This window comes from Thunnus thynnus, chromosome 8 (assembly GCF_963924715.1).
Source record: "Thunnus thynnus chromosome 8, fThuThy2.1, whole genome shotgun sequence".
NCBI lineage: Eukaryota > Metazoa > Chordata > Actinopteri > Scombriformes > Scombridae > Thunnus > Thunnus thynnus.
In genome coordinates, this window is record NC_089524.1 from 25,442,408 (window position 1) to 25,465,479 (window position 23,072).

At 42.5% G+C, this 23,072-nt stretch overlaps 2 protein-coding genes across 5 annotated transcripts; both read right to left on the bottom strand.

Moving 5' to 3' along the window:
* Positions 1 to 1,223: 1,223 nt before the first annotated feature.
* myoc (myocilin) lies at positions 1,224 to 8,657 on the bottom strand. The gene is made up of 5 exons (XM_067597468.1): positions 7,933 to 8,657; positions 4,675 to 4,740; positions 4,499 to 4,591; positions 2,486 to 2,697; positions 1,224 to 2,398 (listed from the first exon to the last, which is right to left on the bottom strand). The coding sequence occupies exons 1-5, from the start codon at positions 8,417 to 8,419 to the stop codon at positions 1,817 to 1,819; spliced, it is 1,440 nt and encodes a 479-aa protein (XP_067453569.1). The 5' UTR covers positions 8,420 to 8,657; the 3' UTR covers positions 1,224 to 1,816.
* Positions 8,658 to 12,835: 4,178 nt separating this feature from the next.
* vamp4 (vesicle-associated membrane protein 4) lies at positions 12,836 to 22,454 on the bottom strand. 4 transcript variants are annotated; one of them, XM_067597474.1, is made up of 9 exons: positions 22,238 to 22,454; positions 21,243 to 21,388; positions 20,261 to 20,362; positions 17,383 to 17,433; positions 16,362 to 16,409; positions 15,142 to 15,242; positions 13,375 to 13,454; positions 13,197 to 13,248; positions 12,836 to 13,104 (listed from the first exon to the last, which is right to left on the bottom strand). In XM_067597474.1, exons 3-9 carry the CDS (start codon positions 20,296 to 20,298, stop codon positions 13,079 to 13,081), a joined length of 396 nt encoding a protein of 131 aa, XP_067453575.1. In that variant the 5' UTR covers positions 20,299 to 20,362; positions 21,243 to 21,388; positions 22,238 to 22,454; the 3' UTR covers positions 12,836 to 13,078. The 4 variants fall into 4 exon arrangements, with proteins under 4 accessions (XP_067453575.1, XP_067453572.1, XP_067453574.1 ...); XM_067597471.1 differs by having other exon boundaries at positions 16,362 to 16,412; positions 17,387 to 17,433; positions 22,238 to 22,451; XM_067597473.1 differs by lacking the exon at positions 21,243 to 21,388 and having other exon boundaries at positions 22,238 to 22,453.
* Between the last annotated feature and the right edge of the window lie 618 nt (positions 22,455 to 23,072).

A 23,072-nucleotide genomic window follows, 5' to 3' on the forward strand; every position in this document is an offset into this window, starting at 1 on the left:
CATGTTTTTCAGTGACGCCTGTTTTTTAATTAAAGCCATTTTTCCATCATTTTTCTCTGTAAGTCAGCACGAAGTGCAAATAACCACTAGGTGTCACTACAACACTTACCATCAAAAATGAGAATGACTTGAGCCTGAAACGAGGAAAATGTTTTTTGTTTGGTACCAGTTTCTGGTAAGGCACTCTGCACAAAAGGGTTTATAAGTTAGTTATGAAAATGGCTTTATTAATAGTCAAACTGGTTACTAAAGCTTTATAGATGGTTATAAGCCATCATCTTTTAAGGTAGCTCTTTAATTTATCATGAAGACCCCTTCAGTAGACTGTTTGACCTCTGACCTTCTGAAAAAGGGGCTGCAAGGCATCTGGACCACAAAACCTATTAAAATATTAGTCTGCAGACTTGATTGATTAATGAGAACCATTTATTCACGACTTGAGATATGTATATATTGTATATTTTTAATCAATGGTTTGACTTGAGTAATTATTTAACAGCCAAAGAGATTTTTCACAACCTTGATATCAAAAAGCTTTGAACTGACTTATAAAACATTACCTTGCAGTCCTGTGAAAACCATGTATGGTGAGTTCAGAGTACTTCGTGCAACACTTTTTTTTTGTGATGTAGATTTAATCTTGAATGGATAAAATTACCCAGGTCTACAGAGAGTTCCTGGGCCTTCATGGCTTTGACATGAAATATGAATTGTGGGACCATATTAACATTGGCGAGTGATTTACTAAACTATGTCCAATCAATTCAGTTTGCTGTAGGTGGACTCCAATCAAGTTCTAGACATATCTCAAGGAAAATGAAAGCAAACAGGATGTAAGTGATCACAAACCCTAAAAGTGAAGGGGTCTGAATCCACTGTATCTAATCAAAGTCAACTTTTCTTGAGCTAAGAAAAACAGCCCAGTTTTCTGCTTTGTGATAATGTATTTAGTTCTGTAAATTGTTTGTAAGATGTTTGTAAGATGTAGGAGAATTTTCTCAACCCATGCAGAAGCATTCAATCCTCAATTTACTTGAAACATTCAAAATCACCAAATTTAGAGGTAAGTGGTTTTCACCGGGCAGCGACCAGTGAATTATGACTCATTAACCTTAATAAAGCCATTAGCTACAGCTTGTAAACCCTTTATAAGGGGTGATTAATCAGAAAATGTTACCATTATGTGTCTGAGGTGTATAATACCACATTAACAACATGAACTGTTGTCATTTAAGAAGTTTATTTCATGATGAATTTCAACATTAACAATGTTGACTACAGTGTACAAGTACATGCAATATTTCAATACATGCTGAGTGAGAGAGCAGTTTATTTGACGAAAGATGTTGATTGGTGAAACACTGAAGGGAGCGTACTACCACAGGAGTTTGTGTTGTGAATAATATGGAGTAATTTTCCCACTTGGCGAATGAAACTGAGCAACAGCAATCGCTTCATCTTTGAAACGTCAAATACATATAGATATATATATTTATATATATACAGTATATAGCTTAACATGAAAACAACAAAATCATACATCTGACTGAAAGGCGGTACAAAAATAATTCCTCTAAAAACACGTGTTGACTGTGCCACAGCAAAAGCCCTCCCACTGAAGAAAAAAAAGGGCGACACTGTTCCTCAAACTTCTTCATCTCACTCTGTAGCTTGGTTGTTCGGCTCTTCTACATGGATTCTGGTGGTGTCAGGTTTCTAATTGCTGCTATCACACATATTATGGCCTAAAGCTCTGAGTCTCTGAAGCAGGAACAGGTGAGCAAATGTCACTTTTCAACAGTCACCCATGACGGCCTCAGTTGGCCTGCTGGCGACCCAGCCGGATGTTATAGGACACTATGTGGAAGTTGTCCCAGGCAAACAGCTTCCTCTGACTTGGGTTGTAGTCGATCATGCTGTTGTAGCGGTGCTTGTTCCTGAAGGGGATGGCTATGGCTTTTCCCTGGCTGCTTTCAGTGTCATACATGTAGTTGATGGTGGTGTTGGAGGCCGTGTAACTGGCCACAGTGTACAGCTTGCCGCAGATGATGAAGGAGTTGGCCACAGAGTTCTTCCTGATGTTTGTCTCCCAGCTCTTCTTCACCTCCAGACTGTGCGGGTTCAGCTGCGAGATCACGATAGCCCCTTTGGCCTTGTTGGTGGAGTAGACGGCCCACAGACCCTGCTCATCCACGGCCAGGTCGATGTCCGTGTAGCCTCCCCAGGAGTAGGGGGCCTGGCCGTGGAAGTTTGCGTGGGGGAGGTCACGACGGGCTGCGATGCTCTCAGAGGCGAGGTCATAGCGGATGAGGGTGCGGCTGAGACGTCTCTGATAGTACAGAGAGCCTCTGTACAGAGTGGCACCAGTACTCTCCACCGACTCTGGCAACAGCAGCACCTGTCGGGGAAAAACATTAGACAATAACAAGGAATAACCCAACAAAGGAGACTTCATTTTCTTTTACATCAACCATTTGACTCCTACCTTGGATGGAAAGCCCTTAGAGAGTTGATCCATGTCTTCATACCCAAACAGCTGCCTGATGTTGGAGCCAACAGTGTCAATGCGCCAGATCATGTTGGATCCATAAGGGGGCACAGCTTCAGGGTCCTGCATCCAAACACCATATTTACCCGCTATGTTGTCGGCCTTCTTGTGAGTGACCGGCTCAGCCACTGAAACCAGCACCCCACAACCTGAGAGCAGGGGGGAGAGAGGAAACGAGGGAAAGAGATCTGTGAGACATTTGGTCACTATCGAGAACCTGATAGCATATGCTGACTGTTGTTGGCGAGTTGCCCTATTTTGCCCAGGCAAGTCGGTTTCCCCCTTCAAATACTTTTTCCTGTAGCCCTGCCCTCCGTGGTTGATGTCAGGACTTCAGTTATAGTTAGACATTGCAGAAATGACTGGTTGCTGTTGGGGCTCTGTTTGGGTTGAGGTTAAGGTAAAGTGATGGGTAAAAACACAACATGTGCAGACTTTCCATAATCTTGAAAAGCAGTCATCCTGATCAAATCAGTGTTATAATCTCTCTTTAAACTGTCAAGTATGTTTCCAGCTTTAGGAGATAAATCACATGAAGGTAATGCGAGGTGATCATTTGTCATCATGGAGGCAGACAGCTGGTCTAGAGATGCTGACCGACATCTCTGTTGTCTGAGTCACCACCATCACAGCAACAGTTGGGCTACGACTCATCCTAAGCAGGATCTCTCTTCTGCTGCTTCTCTTACTGGAAAAACGATAAGACAGCCTGTATATTTACCACTTCCTAAAATACACCCTCGCTCTCAGGTCCAGGACGTAGCACCAGATTTAGGGTTAGATAAGAATATGCCTTATAAATACACCCATTACCATGTTGCTTCTCTGTGGTGCAGCCTCATCGGATTAAATGACTTCACATGTCGAGCGCACAATGTATTTCCATGATCTCCAAAAACAATAAAACCTGCTGAGAGCTGTTCTGTAGGATGAGCCATGATGTGGTTGTGGGAAATCCATCAGTGTTAACAGTGTGAGTGACATCCTCGTTAGAGGTGCTTTCCCTTTACGAGACAAACATGAAACTCAGGGGCGGGCCCTCATACCTTCGCGCTGGCACGTCTCTGGTATTCTCGCCCCAAATGCTGCAGTATTAATAGCAGTATTTGCTTTGAGGCTGTCAGCAGGGGGGGCGAGTGTCATGTTTGCCAGGTCAGATGGACGAAGGGAGAGGAGGGAGAAGGGGTGAGGACTGGATTTTAAAGGACTATACCGGTGTGTTTGCAGGTTTTAGCTCCTCTTGTGTTTTTTATGTTTTCAATAACCATTTTTGAATGGTTGTTATGCTGTTTTTTGTTTTGTTTTTTTTCTCACTAGCAACAGGCAAACTTCTGGTTTCTTTCATTAAACATTCATGTGCACAAATATGATCTTAACTTTTGCTTATATGCAAAATAAAAACTTATTTTCAAATAGTTTTTAAATAAGAAGTAAATTTATTGATATACACACATTCTTACTATAGTTTTTGGTCAGAAAAAAACAAAGTAAAAGATCTGGAAAATACCAAATAAAAATAATAAATAGAATGAAATAATAGCGTAATAGAGGTAGTGTTATATTTCCAAAAGGCTTTGCTTTGACTTTTTGTTGAGTTTACATTGTCGTTGGATGCTATTGTTATTAAAGTACAGACTGATTGTAGAAGTTTAATGCAGACTTGATGTGCTATTTGTACTATATTGTATATATATTGCACTATGGATGTACTATATGTGTTCTTTATTAAACAAGTCTGCTAATAGATGTTTTTTATCGCACAGAAATGAATGTAGAGCAGTGGAGGCCTCAAATGGTAAAAAAACTAAATTCAGTGTCTAAGTCACAGCAGCATGGTTTGTTATTTGTGATAAAAGTATGTGATTTGTAGTGGAGGGACTAAAAAACCACTGGTAAGGTGTTTTAATTGAAGGAGAGTTAATAGACATATTTAAAGCTTGAGATAGAGACCTGTGTAATCCTCAGAGCTGTCAGGAGCAGGTACCTCCGTCACCTCGGCCTTCATCTCCTGAAAGCCTGGAGGTCCGTACTGCCACGCTGAGTCTGACAGAGAGAGAGAGAAATGTAAAAATGGATTCAGTTGAATAAAAAACATCAAGGTGGAGGTGATGCTGCAGAAAACTCACCTCTCAAACTGCTGCTGTCTCCCTGCTTGTTGGGCCTGTTTATCAGGTGAGACATTACGCTGGAACCTAAACAAACACACACACATACACACACATGCATACACAGTTAAGTGCTTTCTGCAGCACACTTTGCATGTAGCACACAATAGTTTGTGTTTGTGTCCCCAAACATGGCTATGGCACTACTGACAGCAGGGAATGTGACAGCAGGAAACAAACACCCCTGAATGGATTCCCAGCTGCTCTGGAGACAGACAGTCGGTAGATCGGCCGACCATAACACACACACACGACACACTCGACACCTCATCCTACCCCAGCCCTGTCAACTTCACGTCTTCAAAACTTCAAACCAGCCATTTGGCTCCGTTTCCCCTGTATCACTGTCAGATCGTCTCTTCTCCTTTCTTCATTCCTCCTCTTGTTTCTCCCCATTTATCCCCCACCACTGTCTTTATTTTCCCATTTGGCTCCTTCTTCCCTTCTTTAAACCATTACTCTTAAAGTTCAACAATGTCAAACAATGTCTGTAAACTGTATACTCCTCCAAGGCTTGGATAATACAAACATGATGATGTTCACAAAAGAAAAATGAACTCCTTAAATGGATTTTCATAAAATGTGTGTTTGTGTGTTCATCAGTGACTACTTTTGTGTGAGCACGTGCCTGCTGTGCCTTTACACGTGCAGCGTCCGGCGACTTTAGGTGCATAACGAGTCCTAATGATCCCGAGAACATTAAACGTTAACATCTGGAAGCTGATGTTGACTCTCTGTGTTGATGAAGAGAACCGTGAAGTTGGTAATGGGGCACAATGACGAACACCAGTCACTACAAGGGTGTTTTAAGCAGAAAAATACTTATAAAAGCTAAAGGTAAGGGGTTGAGCTTAGTTGAAAGTCTGTAAAACAAAAGGTCAGTAGTGTTTGGAGGAGGGAGGGAGTTTAATGACTCACTTTCAGTTATGAGGCAGTTCCCACAGGACAAAGCCATTCATCATCATTACTGCAGGTAAACAGCCACATTCTCCTACTGTCTATACCTCAGTGTGTGTGCCATATGTGCCCTCATATCCGGCCTCTTTGTTTTGGATGCCACTGAGTAGAATAACGTGAACCTCAGGGGCCTTATTTCCCAGAGGAGACTCAGTCTACTCAACCCCTGCTAGCAGAGGTCAGCAGAGATGTTAGATCTTATTTAGATCTGGTTCTCAACAGGGTTCAACTCTGCATTGGTGTATCGGTGTTGTCATGAAACGTTTTGCACCTGGAATACACATTTATTTCCCCTCTCTATTCATAATTCATGCCTCAGTGTGTAACATACTCACATGCGGATGAAACAATCATTCACGTTTGACTCAGAATTGGCCACAAACCAGCCATGTTCTCAGAGTGATTGAGACGTCTTAGGAGTTCATTGAACATTGTTTATGACTGCATTTCCTGCTGGCTGCACATTTAGGAAACTGAAAGAAAAATGTACATCTGACAGACACGGTGAAATTGATCGTTTTGGGAACCGTTTCTTCTCTCTGACTGACAAGATTTATATAAATGTGGCCCATTAAGCTGCATCCAGCTGAAGCAAATGCTCATTTTCATGGTGATTTTAAAAGATTTTGTCCTTTATGTGTTGAATGCTGTTTGTCTACACCTTTGAAATTTGTCTTAGTTCTGCTTTCAGCACAGGCCAGGTTTCCCTTTTAAAAAGAATGTTGCCATTTTTAGCGCGCAGGCTTGCTGGCTTGTGTTGTCACTACTGGTGCCAATTCTATGTGGAGGTCTATTTTTAAGGTCATTAAATAACAATATGTTAAAGAATATCAGTTCATGTACTTTGAAAGGCAAGTGTTATTAAAGGTCATAAACACTGCTTGGGTTTTAAAACATAAATTGATCCTGTCAAAGTTGCATCCTAATTTCTTACATACTGTATGAAATGGTTTAAGTGATCTCCTCTCTCCTCTGGTTCTGCATGTGTCCCTCTCACTGTGATCTATTCTACATCTGCCTTTCACCCCGAGGGGCCCTCTCTCTATATTTCAGCCGGCAGGTGCGAACATGAGGAGCTAAGCAGATAACCTGGAGTATGCAGGAGACGATCCTGAGTATATAAGCTATCCTGATGCAGAGGGAGTAAAGGGAGTTGGTAAGGAAGGATTTATTGCTGCTGGGAATCTCAGCTTCACAAGCAGCAATAGACTCTGAAAGCCAAGAGGGCAAACAGAGCGATGGCTTCACTGAAAAAAGAAAAAGGGGGGACGGTGACTTACATGAGATGGTGGGTGAATAGAATAGACGAGCTCGGAGGCTAATTAGAGGGATGTTTGGCAACTGCAAACACACAGAATACCAGAGCTTAACCTTACTGGCTCCAAGATAACTCCCAAACTCTGTGGAGCCCTCTAACCCCTGGAAGTAAAGCACTCCTGGCCCCAAGCCCCCTGTGCCCCTCATCCCCACCAGCCCTGACCCACCAGGCTCTCTGTGTCTGGCGTCATCAAAAGCCCTGAGATAAGACCTGGGCACGGAACCTCCACTTCCAGAGCATGTATCACATTTCAGCCCCCCTTCCCCTCCTCCCCAGCCGGGCTATTCGCACCCTGCTTGCCAAGAGGAGGGAAACACCAGTCATAAAGAAAGAAGGATCTGCTCATAAATACTCATCCGACCCTCTCTGGACTGCCACCATCACCCCTAAATGCAGGCAGGAAGTGGGAAGCAGAAACCTGAGCCTCTGCAGACTGATGGGGCAACAAAACCACACACACACATGCACACACACATCATAAGACCGTGCACACACATTATTCCCCTTTTCTCTTTAAGGGGATTTGTGGACACACATGGGAATCCCGACCACACAGACACACGGAGCATTGCACTGGAATTTTGCATGGCTCTGCATGTGCATGGTCTTCCATACATAGATGACATGCATGTGTCATCACTCCTCTGCACCAATTAACCCATTATCTGTCAGCCGGAGTCACCAAATACACACTGTATTTCAACAGAAAGACAACCTGTCTACAGGCAATGAGGTCATCAAGTTGGGCATCCTAATTGCAGGATGGATAGGGAATATATTTATTTAAAATAAAAACATATGGGCACCACTATCTAAATGTAGGACATTTATAACAATAGAATGTTCAGTGATAAAAGCTATTTTCTATTTATAAGTGACATCAAGCTTTGCATATTTTTGTAATGGCTATGAATGTGTGTGGTAGTTTTGAGTGTATCTCTTACCACCAGCAGGTCTCATCAGGCCACTATCCTGCAGAGGGGTGCTGGGTGGCACCATGGGGGTCTGTGGAGGACAGGGTTTGTTCCTCAGCTTCTCCGTCTCCCTCCGCATATCCTCCATCCTGCGCTGAAGCCCCTCCAACTCTTTCTCTAGACGCTCTTTCTCCCCCCGCAGCAGGTTCCTCTCCCCCACGGCCCGGTTCAGCGCCTCCTGAAGCTCAGCCTGAGCTTTGGCTCCAGTACCCTGGGGACCCCCAGTTTGTCCTCCAGTGAGCCGGGACACCAGCACCTCCAGCAGGTTGAGTCTGGTCTTCAGGCCCTCCACCTCTGGGCCCCCAGTCTGCGGGCAGCTGGCCTCGACGGGGCTGGGTACAGAGAAGGTGTACTGGCATCGCCCACCTCGGTCATTCCCCTTCCACAGAGCAGCTCGGTCCTGTGCATCACCTCGCAGCAGAAGACCACACAGGCACAATGAGAGAAGGAGGAACATAGTAGTGACTCTAAAATCTCTTTCTGAAGAATTACTTTCTCTCTTCTATCACGTCTTCTTTTATTTCTCAGCTCTTAGGTGGAATTCTCCTTTAAATCCCAAATTTCTGTTGCAATCTCCTTTCAGGTATCTCTTCTTTTCCTGTTGATATCAGTGTTGCTTCTCTCCCTCCCCTCTCTTGTTCTTCTCTTGTTCTTCTTCTTGTCTGTGGACAGGTCTGTTGCACTGAGCTCTCCCCTACAGCTCACAGATATTTATACAATCTGGAAGGGAAGGAAGGAGGGAAAGAGGGGAAGAGAGGAGAGGTGAAAGGGAGGGGAGAAAGAGAGAGGACTTTAGAGGAGGGAGGGGAGGTCAGAGGCAAAGAAGGAGGGAGGGGAGAAGTAAAAAGAAAGTAATGGGATGCTGCTTCTTTTGGGGACAAAAATCCACTATTCTCAAATGTTTGTGTGTGTCTGACTTTCTGCAAAAGCTTTTTTTAGTTAAAGGGTCCAACATGACCACATTGTCTATTTCTTGTACTCAGTGTCTCAATAAATTGAATATGTAAAAACATCCCCTGATATGCCAGATGCAGTCCCATGTGTTCAAGGGGTATTTGGCCCCAGCATGGCAAGGAAAGCTGGGCCTCGTTGGATACAATTACCTCCTGAGGAGCCGGTGTCCCCTTTCGTATTGGTAGGGGGCCAGAAGGTGACGCAAGCAGCCGATAAGGGTCGAGGTTACAAGTCAATCGATGACCAGATACCTGACGCTGACCCCGACCCAGACTGTGCCCCCCCCCCTCAGCTGTTTGTTGTGGACAGTATGTGCTTGTGTGTATCCATGCTGCACACTCCACTCCACAAATCTGTATTTAACACATCATGAGTGAGCTGCCAGGAGCCATCCGTCCCTCAGCTCACTCCCTGTCGCTCGCTGCCTGGGTGGATTTGTTGCAGTCTGCCTCTCGTCTCTTTGCTTTCACACAATATCACAGGCACGCTGAACCGCTGCCCGCTGGGCTCGTTTCTACAGTCATGCGATATAGAGGATGATCCCTTGTTTATTTTCAGAGGGGTAGGATGAAAGATTTGAAAGTGAGACACTTGCTCAGAGATGCACGCAACGAGGCAGGTGTGCAAACACACACACACACCTTCAAATCCCAAAAATGTTCACTTTACAGCTCGCAGCTTCCCCTCATATCCTGCCTCTGTGTTTCTCTCCTGGCTCTTCTCCTCCATCTCTTTTCCTCCTGTCTCCTCGCTCTTCATCCATCTCTGCTGACCTGCCAGGCAACCCCTATCCCTCAAAACATCACCTGACCCGGATCCTTCACCTCAGGGAGGTCAGAGGGCAAACGGTGCAAAGGGGAAGTGCACATACGCTTGAAAACACACACTTCTACTTGCAGGTTGATGCCATCATCTTCCACTTCTGTCAGTACTTGTTTACAGACAGCTGGTGGTACCCATGACAGTTATGTTGATCAATGAGGCAAGCCTGCGATTGGCTGGACAGATGGATAAATGTAAGATACAGTAACACACACACACACACAAATATATGTTTAGGATATATCGTATATGTATATAATTAATATATATCAATTTTCATGTTGTGTTAATGTTCATATGATTGTTATTTTGTACTGTCCAAATATTTGAACAAATTGTATTTTGATGCTTGGCAACATTATTCTCATGTCAATAAAGCCCATAGAATTGAAATGAATTGAATGTGTCTGAAAGCAATGATTGTAATATTCAGACGTTGGGCAAACCCTCTTACAGGAAATATCTTAACAATGAGAAACTGAAGAGAGGGCAGACGGTGAATGGCGAGACACGTGAAAGAAAGCATCAAATGAGGAAAAGATGTGAGTAAAACCATATGTAAACAGACAAGGGGAGGATAAAGAGGAGCAGGAGCTCCTGGGAAACTAGAAGTGAGAGGAAAAGGTAAACTACTAAGAACGGAAAGGATAAAGTGTACTCAGACATAACACATTTTTTTTTGTTTGCTGGAACTCTATCTAAAAAATCTCCAGTATCAAATATAAATGAATCTCTTTTTCTGGGGATTTATTCTCTACTTCCTCTGTCTACTGACACGTCCACCTCTCCCTGATGAGAGGCAGGATTTCAGCTGGACAGTGTGTGTGACTGACTAATGCTGGTTGGCATATTGTCCGCTCTTCTTATTAAATTCGCTTTTATATGACTCATGTAATTGCTACTATGCCTGGAATCTGAAGTCATCTAATATGAGCCCCTAACAGAGGACCAAAACATCCTGTACCGCCAATGTGGGTGTGTCTGTACAGGCAGAGAGAATAAAAATGTGCTCTCATGCACACATATAACCTACAGTATAGTGTGACATGGATTTTTTTTTTGCATGTGGATGGACAATGTCTTGACCAGAAGCAAACCTCTGGTTTCCAGTTAACTCAAACGACTTGTCTCAGCAAGACCAGGAGGAGCTGTAACATTTTACAGCCAATTATCCTACCAGAACTTTACTAGCTTTGATTTCACTGTCAATGCAGGCCTTTCACCACAGCTATCATCATTTAAAGAAGTGTAGAGTGTATGACTGCTCTCCTCTTCATCTTCAAAGCTTAAAATAAAGCCATCAACCCCACCATGTGCACCAGCAAGGCAATCTGCCATTAGTCAATGAAATAAAAAACCACTGTGGGACAATTTATTTTCTACTCCCTCAAAAAGGTTGGACAGTGTTGGCTGAGGAGATGGTGGAGCTGTCAGTGTGTGTTTGTGTCCACTGTCCAGTGAGGACGAGAGCTGAGGGTCTGTCAGAACAATAACGCTTCACAGGCTCAAGTCTCTCCAACTTAAGTGCCATCTTGGGACTCCACAACTGCCAGTGAAATCACAGAGCCAATAAAATGGTCGGGTAATGAGAGGAGATAAAAGACAGCGCAGGACTTCTCTGGCTCTGAGAGCATGAGGATATCCAAAGTGGACAAGAATGGAGGGATATCATTACCATTTGATTTTCCCCTCAACATCTCCAGGTATCTTTCTTTCCAAAAACTTTTCACCTTTCCCTTCTGTTTATCCATCTTTACTTCCCCTTTTCGGACTCCCTCCTCCCAGGAGGACTGTCGACCAGTTCAAACCAGATAAAACCAGAGAGCTGCCCTTTAAAATCACTTTATTTCAGAGCAAAAAAAAGGATCCGTATATCAGTCTTCCAATGCAATGCCAGAGTATTATACATCATTACAGAATCAATATTTACAGCTAAAATAAATTACATTAAAAAAAATAAAATGACAACGTATTATACAGTTATTCCTGACACAAAGACAACTATGTTTGTTTCACAGCTCAACTTTTGACTTGCATCACTTAAATTACCCCCTTTTTTAGCATAATGTAACAGCACAGAGGAATAAACGCTCCCTGTTTTACAATTTCAGTGGTGATTGTGGATACCAGCATTCATACAAAGCATCACATTGAGCAACCGGCAGAAATAAGAACTTCAAATAGTGGTTAAAAAAAAAAAAAGACAAGCAGTATTAAACCAAACAGAACCATCTGCAGAGTGAGAGACAGTTTAATGTCACTAGCAGGAAAGTAGGACAGCCGTGACCAAACTGGCCCAGAGCTCAGCACACCCAAAGAGGAAGGTGAGAGGTTTAGAGTGCACACTTGAGAGGAAACAATCATAACCTGGATGTTTTGGTTTGACATGGTCCTGCTGTACAGTATAACAAGCTATCAAGAGGCAGACGGACATTGACGGCGGTGATTTACGAAGTAGCATAATGTTAGAAAGTAGGATGTTGTCAGAACAGATGTTCACTTCTAGTCCCTTTTTGTGATCATCTGTGCTGATGTGAATACATACCTGATAAGTGATCAGTTTTCTGACAAAAAAATAAAAAGCCTCTCTGATCATGAAAGGGAGTCACCTTTGACTACAGATTTGCAGGTGAACCTCAGATGTTCCCTCGCCTTGTGCTGGGCAGAGAAAATGTGCTCGTGTTCACAAAATGTTCCCTTTTAAACATTCTCATCCTCTGTGTTTCGGAGCAAGAGAGCACACAGGGAATCATGGGTAGACATCTGAGGTTCATCTGCTGGATGTTACAGCCCCTTTATAGAGTACAAGGCTGCTGCAGCACATTCAGATCAGCTGAGCTAACAGAGACAGTTGGCATGGATTCCCTGCCTTTACAGCATCTATCTATATGATGTAAATAAAATGCAGGACCTGGAGTTTCCCTGTTGTCAAGGCAAAGTCAGGGCCCTACACGTGATATGTATCATGGAATGGAGCACTCCTTCACATTGACTAGAGGGCTGAGCGTTTTCTACCAAACAGCCCTAATGGCGTTAAAATATTTCCCCCGTTTTTTCTCCCGTGTTCCCTTTCTGCAGTTTATTTTCAAACCAGGGATCAAAACACAGCCTTAGTACTGATCTCAGAGCAGATGTTTGTGAAAATGCCAGCGATAAGATCTGTACTAAGGGCCGAGTTGAGGCCAGATCCTTGGGGGCACAAAGGCTGACACGGAGGAGGGTGTGGGAGGGTGGCTGGCGCCCCCTAGCTGGAGTGGAGAACTGTGTGCAGAGTAGGGAGAGAAAGAGTAAGAAGAAGAAGAAGAGGAGGTCAGTTCTTCCACACCCTCCTCGTTGGACACTAGCGATATCGCAGAATCACTGGAACTGAAAGAGAGACAGAGAGAGAGAGGACAAAGAGTATTAAGTACACGTTAGGTAAATGTAACATGAGTTGGTGTGTTTGGAATAATACTCACTGATAATAATCAGCAGGAGAGCAACCACTACCAAGGCAATAATCATCTTCATCTGGGGAAGAAATGATGCATGTTAAACACTTTCCTCATCATGCTGAACAAGATATGATGAAGGTGTGTCTCACACACACACACACACACACACACACACACATCCAGATAAAACAGACAGACCCACCTTCATGTCTCTCCACCACATCCTCCTGTGCAGCTGTTTGGCTCGGCTACTGAAGGCAGACGCATTGTCCGATAGGCTCTCTGGGACATCACGTGACCGAAGAGCAGATGAGGACACGTGAGGAGAAAAATTAAATTGGAGAAGGGGAAAAAAAAAACAACAAAAAACATCTGTTAATGACAAAATAAATAATACACGGACTATTATTTTTACTTTGATATTGGATATGATGACTCAAACTGTTTGGCTCTGTGTTGTGCATGTGCGGTCATAATGTGTTGCAGTTATGTAAGTCTTTACCTCTGCTGAGAATTAACAGATTGTTTTGGTTTTTTTTTTAAAGTCAACTCGACTCTGTTAAACAACAAGTTGCCAGATGTATACAAGACAGAACAAAAACACATTTCCTCTAACTTCCTCCCCAGACTGCTCGCCCACACTGCTCCCTGTCTCTTGGATACTGTTGTTAACTTGCTGTTTACATGAGTTAACAGGAAGGTTACAGCTCTCTGTCCAAGCCCCTGTCCCTCCTAAGAGTCTTTGTGTCCGTCATGTGTCTGCTCTCTCCACATCCATGTGCCTGTTAACGACCTTTCACTGCAACAAAGAGAAGTGCTCAGACGAGGCTTCTGAGAAGATGCTTGTTAATCTTGAGGAATTTAACGACGGGCTACCTTCACGTGGGTCAGAGAGCAAACTACAAATGTCAATCACAGCATATTATATTGCTCACATGAAAGGCGCCACACGTACTGTAGAGACACGCAATCGGCCACGCAAATGTCCACAGACACACAAATACAGCGACACTCGCATATGTACAACACACACACACAAATGTGCACCAGATGTGCATCACTGTCTTGGTTGGCTGGTGGACATGACAGTAAGAAGTGGTTACACAACATTTGTTTAGATGTCATAATGAGGTCTAATAGACCGGCACTTCAGCCCCATCTCTTCATCCATGGAGGGGAAAATAGAGAGGAAGACCAGTGCGTGTCTTGATGGAAGCTTCGTATGCGTGTGGAGTTGCGTAACAACGGGAGCTAAACACGTTTTTCACACATCTGTTCGGTATACACACACCCAGTGAAAAAGAGTGTGAGACCTGTCAAAAGCTTTCACACACACACACACACACACACACACACACACACACACACACACAGACCTGGTAAAAGACTAAACCTGGACATATCATTAACAATTTTAAAGTATACTGCGTGTAGTATACTACGACACACGGCGGCTCCCACGAGAGAAAACTTGAATGAAGTTGTTTAAAAGTTGAACAGTGGTATGTTTTTCATGCTTCTAACTGAAATAAATAACATATATCACATATTTCTCTCACATGTCTGTCTCACATGCCAGCAGGTTCAAGATCTAACCACAGATTTTTGATAACATTAATGTTGAGGGAATAGCCAAACCTTCATTACAGGTTGATTTAAAAAGGCAGTTTAGGATCACTGGTTGGGCCTCCTTAACAAACATTTTTATCTTAAATTGGATGCACATTGCAGACATTTTGCCATTAACATGAGTAAATGCCCAAATAATCCAAAATAGAGTAAGGTCGGCAATCAGCAAACAGAGAAATGTGTACACCATCTGTTGGCTACTTGTGGAAACTAAAAAGTAGAACAAACATGGCTGATTAAACATTCCCTGTAGATCTTGTGTGTTATCTTCATTTCACTTCTGTAAATCAACAAAACACAGTTTTGCACATGTGGACACACACAAACACACGACACTCACCCGACTTGTCCTGCAGGTCGTCCAGACGCTCGCCCCTCTCTATCACCTTGGAGATGTTCTCCTGCATCACATCGATCACCTCATCGACCTGCGACTGCACCCTGATGACAGAAGTAAGTGTGAGACAGAGAATCATAAATAAAAGACAAGAAATTATGAATTATAAAGGGAAAATTTGGTTAAGGATTTTTTTTTGGGGGGGGGGAATAACTGACCACAGCACAAAGCACCTGTTCTTCTAACAATATCCTCTTCTATCTGTCTAGCCTTGTCCAGTTGGCAGGCAATAAAATGCCAGTCAGACTGGGTTCAGCCTCACTGTGACCTGCCTGCACCTGTTCAGTATCTGCAGAATTATGCTGAAATGTTTGCTTTATTCACGCTACTCATACCTGAGCACAGCATGACTGCTCCAGATTACCCCTCAATCACTTATATTTCAAAGTAAATCTTAGCGATACCTCTTGGAGCGATGCAGGGTCAGAGGGTATAAGCGCTTTGGCAAAGAAATAAAAAGGTGGAGAGAGTCACGGGGGAGAAGATGTGATACAAGACAAAGGAATTTCCCTGATCGCATTTTCCAGCACCATCAAACTAATCAGTTTGACTGCAGGAAATCAGTCTTGGACTTCAGCATGATTGCATGTCGAAGGTGATAATATTAATCCGTAGCCTGAAAGCACAACTTTGGGGACTAAGGGACACACACACACACACACACACACACACACACACACACACACACACACACACACACACACACACACACACACACACACACACACACACACACACACACACACACACACACACTTTAAAGACCAGACCTCAGGAGTTCATGTTCAGAGAGACAGGGGTGAAGAGTGTGAGGTCTGTGCACAACACATTCCTGGAATCTGTCATAACGGCATCCAGTTACATGTGCGTGGACAACAGTGACAAAAAATAGGAACAGAGCTTGGAGAAACAACTACGGGTACCAGACTGTCTTAACAATGACCTCCTCTGTTCTCTTGCTGGAGGTTAATGTGGAAACAGACTGCAGAAGGACTGGGGCGTCCTGGAAGGGTTACACAATAATCTGTGCATGACGGACTCTCTTACACAATCCACTAACAACCTGCAGGTTCTGGTAAACATGACAAACCACAGTTATATAACACCAACGCCAAAACTTGAGTGTGCTGACAAAACAATGCTGACAGTGTGTTAGTACTTACTGCTTGATTTTGTCATTCTGAGGTCCAAATCTGGGCCCTGTTGGTCCTCTCCTGGAAAACAGGCAGTAATAAAGTCAATGTTACTAAATTTAAACCTGTAGTGAAGAACTTTTACATATAAATGAACGTCCATTGCATTCAAACCCTTGCCAAACAAGTTCACATGATGTTGATTAAGCATGTCACTGCTAGATAAATCTCTCTGTATTTCACACCGACACCGGAGTTTTTCATCTGGTGTCGGGTTTGACATTCCCGCGCTGGCTGGATGAATGCATACTGCGCATGCTCTATGGGCAGAGCATACTAGAGCGCACTAGAGACTTCCATCAGCTTTCACATAGAAAACCCACTCACACAAACACACAAACAAACACACAAACACACACACAAACACACATGCTTGTTATTTTGTTCTTGTTGTTATTGCTGCTGTTTTGCTTTTTTTTCTTTTGTTTGGGTTTGTTTGAGTCTAGTTCTTCCTCTTTTCTTGTCCTGTGTCATATGTGTCTACATGTTAGTCACCTGTATGCACTATAAACAATTAAAAAAAAGAGAGAGAGATTACTGCTGGCCGAGCCGGCCGACTTCCAGTTAGCTCTCTGCTAACTTGAATGAGGATAAAATAGTTTAATTGTGCAGCTCTTCTAGATTTTCCAAATGTAATCAGACCGAATGGATCGAATTCTGACAGTGAAACAAGTCATTTTATGTGGGTTGTGTGATGCTCAAAACAATTTATCGACAATTTTACAACCTCAACAGCAGCGACGGACATAGGCTACAGAGCCTATGACATAAGCACGTGTTCACAGTGTATTTGTAATTACTTTCACTGTCAGAGGGGGGAGACAAAAGTCCCGCACTCCAGCTTTAATGAATTTTTTTTGATTTGGAATTTTGATTTTGAGAGCAACATCTTTACGGTCTGAGTTTGAATGATTGTTCTCAACAATTGCAATTCTACTGTGTAAAATGTTCTTCATTTCATTGCCTGGACTCAACGTATTCACACACAAACTCACAGAAAAAAGTCTTCCTCCTCATCAGAGTCCTCTTCCAGCAGGTTCCTCTATAAAAGATGAAAAAAGGTGAGAGGTCAGATATGAGTTAGCTCACGGTCTCCTGATCAGAGAACAACCTGTGAGGGAACTTCTAGTAAAAAATAGGATGCGCCTTCACTAATTTACAATCAGTTCACACTTTCACTGCTTTGTGAGCCCATCAATTGCTTAAAAAAAAGGGATTCCCCAGCAATAATTTCCCTGGGAGGTTCACCAAGTGTCAGGCTGCATTTGACAATTTTGGTTGCATGATAAAAACATTCGATATGGGCGATGACTATGTCACCTGATCCTTGAATGTGGACAAAGACCAACAAGTTTAAAAGGCCAGAATGAAATATGGTAGCACTTAAAAATGTTTCCTGATTTGTTCAGGAACAAGTTTTTGTACTAGTGTCTCGTCAGTTGAAAAGCCCAGCTGCAAAAACTAGTGCTGCTGATACAGAGATATGAAACTGACTCCTCCAGACACAAGATAGCTGCTGTACTGATCGATATACAGTACCAGTCAAAAGCTTTCCTGACTGTCTTCAGAAGGCAGATATGGCCATATACACCATTATTACAGTGCACTTATGATATGATAAACAACTAACAATGAAGGTTATCATGTCTGCTGTTCTGCTTGACAAGGCTCAATAAAAACTCATCTTCTGCTCTGCTAAAGCTGCGGTCACATTACATTTCCATTCACCAAAATTTCCCTCCGCTCGCCTCCGAAAAAGGACTTGATGTCTTGTTTCTGATGAAGGTAATAAATAAAGACGGGTGACAAATTAAAGGAAAAACCAACATAAAGTGTCTTAGTAAGGTGTTGGGCCACCGTGCACCACCAGAACAGCTTTAATGCGCCTTGACATTGATTCTATAAGTCTCTGAACTCTTCTGGAGGGATGAACACCTTTCTTCCAAAAGATATTCCCTCAGTTGATGTTTTGATGATGGTGGTGGAAAGCGCTGTGTAACACGTCAGTCCAAAATCTTCCATAGGTGTTCAATTGGGTTGAGATCTGGTGACTGTGAAGGCCACAGCATATGATTCACATCATTTTCATGTTCATTAAATCATTCAGTGACTCCTCATACCCTGTGAATTGGGGCATTGTCCTCCTGGAAGAGACCACTCCCATCCGGATAGAAATGTTTCATCAAAGGATGAGGGTGATCACTCAGAACTAATTTGCATTGATTTGCAGTGACCCTTTCCTCAAAGGGGACAAGTGGACCCAAACCATGACCATGACCATGAGCCACCAGATCCTCTCACTGTAGGGGTCAAGCATTCAGAACTCTACCAGTTTTTCCTTTAATTTGTCAGCCGTCTGTACATATTGATTATAGTGATTACAAACTGCTGGTGAAACACACTAGTATAGTAACTTTTCCATTTCCAAACACATTGTAGCAGTTCTCATATTGGCTGACCGAAGTTAAACAAAGGTGAACTCTGACCTGCAAAACCACCAGAGTCAGCTGGACATCATACCGAAACAGAAAACACATACTTTTGAATTTGTCCGTCGACTTGCTTCAGTATAAGTTAATGGAAAATGGACTGAATATTTGCTGACTTCATGTGACTGCACCTTAAGATTCCCAAACAACTCTGACAAGAACAATGAGTTTGCACAGAGGCCAAAATAAACCAGAAGAAAATTTGATAATATAACCAAGAGAGGTTTCTGGGAACTTAAGGACGATTATATAACAAAAGGACTGCCTTAATCGCAACCATGTATGAATCACTGATGGCTTTAATAGGTGCAGAAAGTGCCCTGTGTAAATACTATTCATAGAGAATTAGTGAGGACAGCTGGATTAAATTCTCACAGGAGTCTGTTTCTCACTGGAGGGTAGGCACTAGTGGAAAAGAAAGACCTTCATCAAGAAAACAGATTATTAAGATGGCAACAGACATTGCCTACAGTATGTTGTTCCATGAGTTTAGACACTAAAATTCTTCCAGGTTTGTGTAATGCAAGGAACACAGTGTTTAGTGTCTAACAAAATTATACTCTGAAAAGAATAAAAACCTGCTGAATCCAATCAATCATAGTGATCACCTTCTAACATCCATGACACAATGCCACTGAAAAGAGCTGAGAGGACAGTAACCGATGGATGTGCTGGTAGGTAGACAGCTGCAAGCCAATGCCGTGCAAACTAAGATATTTTGTTTGGCTGTAAATACAAGGTCATCTGCAGAAAAAAGAGCTGAGGGAATGGTGGCCATATGATGATAAAGTACTTTATAAGTCGAGGCACTAACGCTCTCCTTCTGCACGTCTTTCTTTCCACTGGCTAGGATGGGAGACATGAAGAGAACTGGTAGCTATTATACAGGACAGGAGGTAAAGTGCTGAAGGTGGGATTATTTTAATGCAAGCCTCCCAGGAAGCTTTGATCCAAGTTCAACACAACAGCAAACAGAGGAAACAGAAGACTGAATAAAGTAAAGAATCAGAGGGAGGACACGGAAAGTGGAGATGGGAACAGATGATCACTTTGATGAGGACCACACATTTGGCCACAGGAGCTTCTTCAATTAACCCTCCTTTAATCCCTCACCTTCCTCAACGGTCCTCTCTCATTCGCTTCCCCTGTTTTTCCACAGTTATTTGTTTGATAAACAGAGTATCTAACATCTGCATCTGTTTTGAACTAAAACAGATGTTCGAAATGAAATCTAAGCCTCTATCCTGATTACCACACTGAATTTAATTTCTTAATCCATCATGTTCTTCTCTCATCCTGCACGCTGACGTCATCTGCGGCTTCGCGGTGGCGTTAATAAAATCCCAACAAACATCACCCCTCCCTCCACCTGTGTCTCACCCTCTCGCTCCGAATGGATCCCGTGACCTCGTCGTCATTGAGGTGCCGTTTAAACTTGGGGGGCATGTTGTCTTCAGGCTGCTCCTCCCGATCTGGCTCCCTCTGTAGGACAGGAAGAAGACTATTAAGGATGTGAGACAGTGGCATCATTGGAGAGCTCATTTAAAACATGCACATCTGCACCAAGCCACTACCGTCCTATCGTCCTTGAGTGATACACATAGCAGCCTGCAGCATGAGAGTACTCTTAATACTGTGAAAGTGAGTAATTTAAATTGCAGGAATAACCACAGCCAGGCCCCGTCTGGGAGCACAACATGAAGAACAAAGAACAAAGTGTATTAACAGAGTAGTGAAAAAATCTAAACTTTGCTCGTGACTATAAAATCCCCTCGCTCAGGAATGATTGCAAAAATGAGACTGTTCATGGTCAGACGATTTGAGGAGCCCCGACACTTCCTGTCAAGCAGCCTGATTTTGTTATTAGACATTTCTTTCATTTCCTCTGCAGTCTACGTCTCCACTCTGGAATATGTTAAGAAAATGTTTTTTCCGTCATGCCTGCTGTCTGTTGAAATATTTGTTTTATAACTCATAAATGTATAAAGACATATGAACACATCACGCTGTCTTATTTCCTAATATTTCTGGTGTGAACAGGCAGTGGGTCTCACTGGTAAAGACAGGAAGTGTCATCATTGCTCTGTGTCCCTTTGGGTGAAAAACTCCACCTTGTCAGATGAAGAACATGCTGTTCTTCCAATTATACACCCTCGGGCCTGTGTTTGAGTGTTACATATTCCAAACAGCCCAAGTAACAGTGTGACAAAAGCACAACAGTGGCTCAATGAAAGAAGTGAACAACATGTGATCCTCAAGCCTCACTGGAATCACTGGAGGACGGCTTTAAATGTCAGAGAAAACACAGCGGCCTCACTCAGACAAACACAACCTCTCTCAATCCAACAAACAAAACATATACCATTGAATCCAGTTCAGTCTGACACTGTGGCTTTGTCAGCGTCCTTTTCTGGCACTGCGATCGGAAAAAGGCCTTTCAGTGGCCAGTAGAGGAGAGGAACTTTCCAGTAAACAGAGGAGAAGAGAAGCAGGGACAGGACTCTCTATCTGAAGCAGCGACAGTGTGAAGAGACACAGAAAAGAGACAGAGGAGAAGCCAAGTCTAACATATTAGAGTTGTAGAAGGACTGGAAAACTAGTCTATTTCAAGAGAGGGATGTTAAAGTTGAAATCCATAAAACAAAAAAGATGTATTGGATTAATTTAAATATGCAGATTGTAATTAGTAACATGCAAAACAAAATATGTACAGTGTGAGGTCAGATTTGGAATAAGGCACTAAAGAAACTGCATCATGAAAACCACAAGAGAGGAATGTAAATAGTTAATGATCACAATCAATATATGGATTGCAACTTTAAGCACATACTAAGAGAAGACTGTAATATAATGCCAACATTAAACTAATCAATTTCTAAGAAGGGAGGAAAAAAGAAGCTGCGTTCATTGAGTCAAGCATACTTATTTTTAGCTGAGTATTTGGGGGTGGTTGTTTGTTTGTTTGTTGTTGTTGTTGTTGTTTTACAACTAATAAAATGGCTTTAAGGTCCGAAAAGGAAGTAATTACTGGAAATGAAGCTGACATCTCTGGAGCTGTTTTCAGGAAGAGTAACGTTAATCATATCACAGCCGTTGACAACTTTAGCCGGTTGAGCTGTTGGTGTATAATTTAATCAAATACAACAGATTATCGTTGTGTGACACACTTAAACCTTTACGTTGATACACACATTGAAACAGCAAAAAATATTTTAAAAGGATATCAAAATAAACGCTAATATAACTAGCTACTAGCTAATTTAGCTTGTTCAGAAAGGCCGCTTGGTTCACTGACAAATGTAGCTACCCGGCTAAGCTAAGCTAAGCTAAACTAAGAATGCTAACGTGGCTAGCTACCTGCTGTTTCCCACAAGATCCTCGATGCTGGCGACAAACACACACACTCAGTTATTAATCCAATGGTTTCAAGGTTTGAGGTGGCTTTAAGGTTTTATCCGTGCATTTTAAAAGCTGTCCGGACGATGACACAAGATTATCATCATGGATGCTAGCCGTCCGCTTGTCTTTCCTCCGTCTCAATCAGCTGACCAGGAAATGAACACAAACAGCTGGAGGAGGAGAGAGACCGCTACAGCCGTCTGAGAGACCGCTGCAGATGTTTGAAAGAACTGAACTCTCTTCTATAAATTTAATTTTCCATAATATAAATATGTACATTTTTCTCAGCCAATAACAGCAGTTAGATATTAAAAGGGGCTGTTCACAGATGCCCTGCATATAGTTATAGTATTGATGTTGTGATGATGATTATTGTGATAATAATGTTTTATTATATAAATATTGTAGGAGCTATTTATTTCTTTGGTCATTTTGCTGATAATAATTAGCATTGTTTGAATATTCTAGATGTTTGCTTTATTTAGATTCAGTTTTGATTTTTGATTTTTCTAGTTATTTGTTTGGTTTAGTTATTTGCTTGTTTAGCATATTTAGTTTTTAGTGAGGTTATATAGGTAGGTAGGCAGGTATAAGACTAGCATGCACCTGGGTGGGCCTATAGAGAGGCAGCAGGAACCATGATTTCTTTGTTCCTTTGTCTGTTTACTTGTTTTTGAGGAATAAACCATAAGAAACGCAAAACTTTGCATGGACAATGGACTTCTTTTGCCTGTGTACTTCACATGTTCAGGGTGCGTCAGTGGCACTTTGATTCTAAGTTTGATTTAAGTTT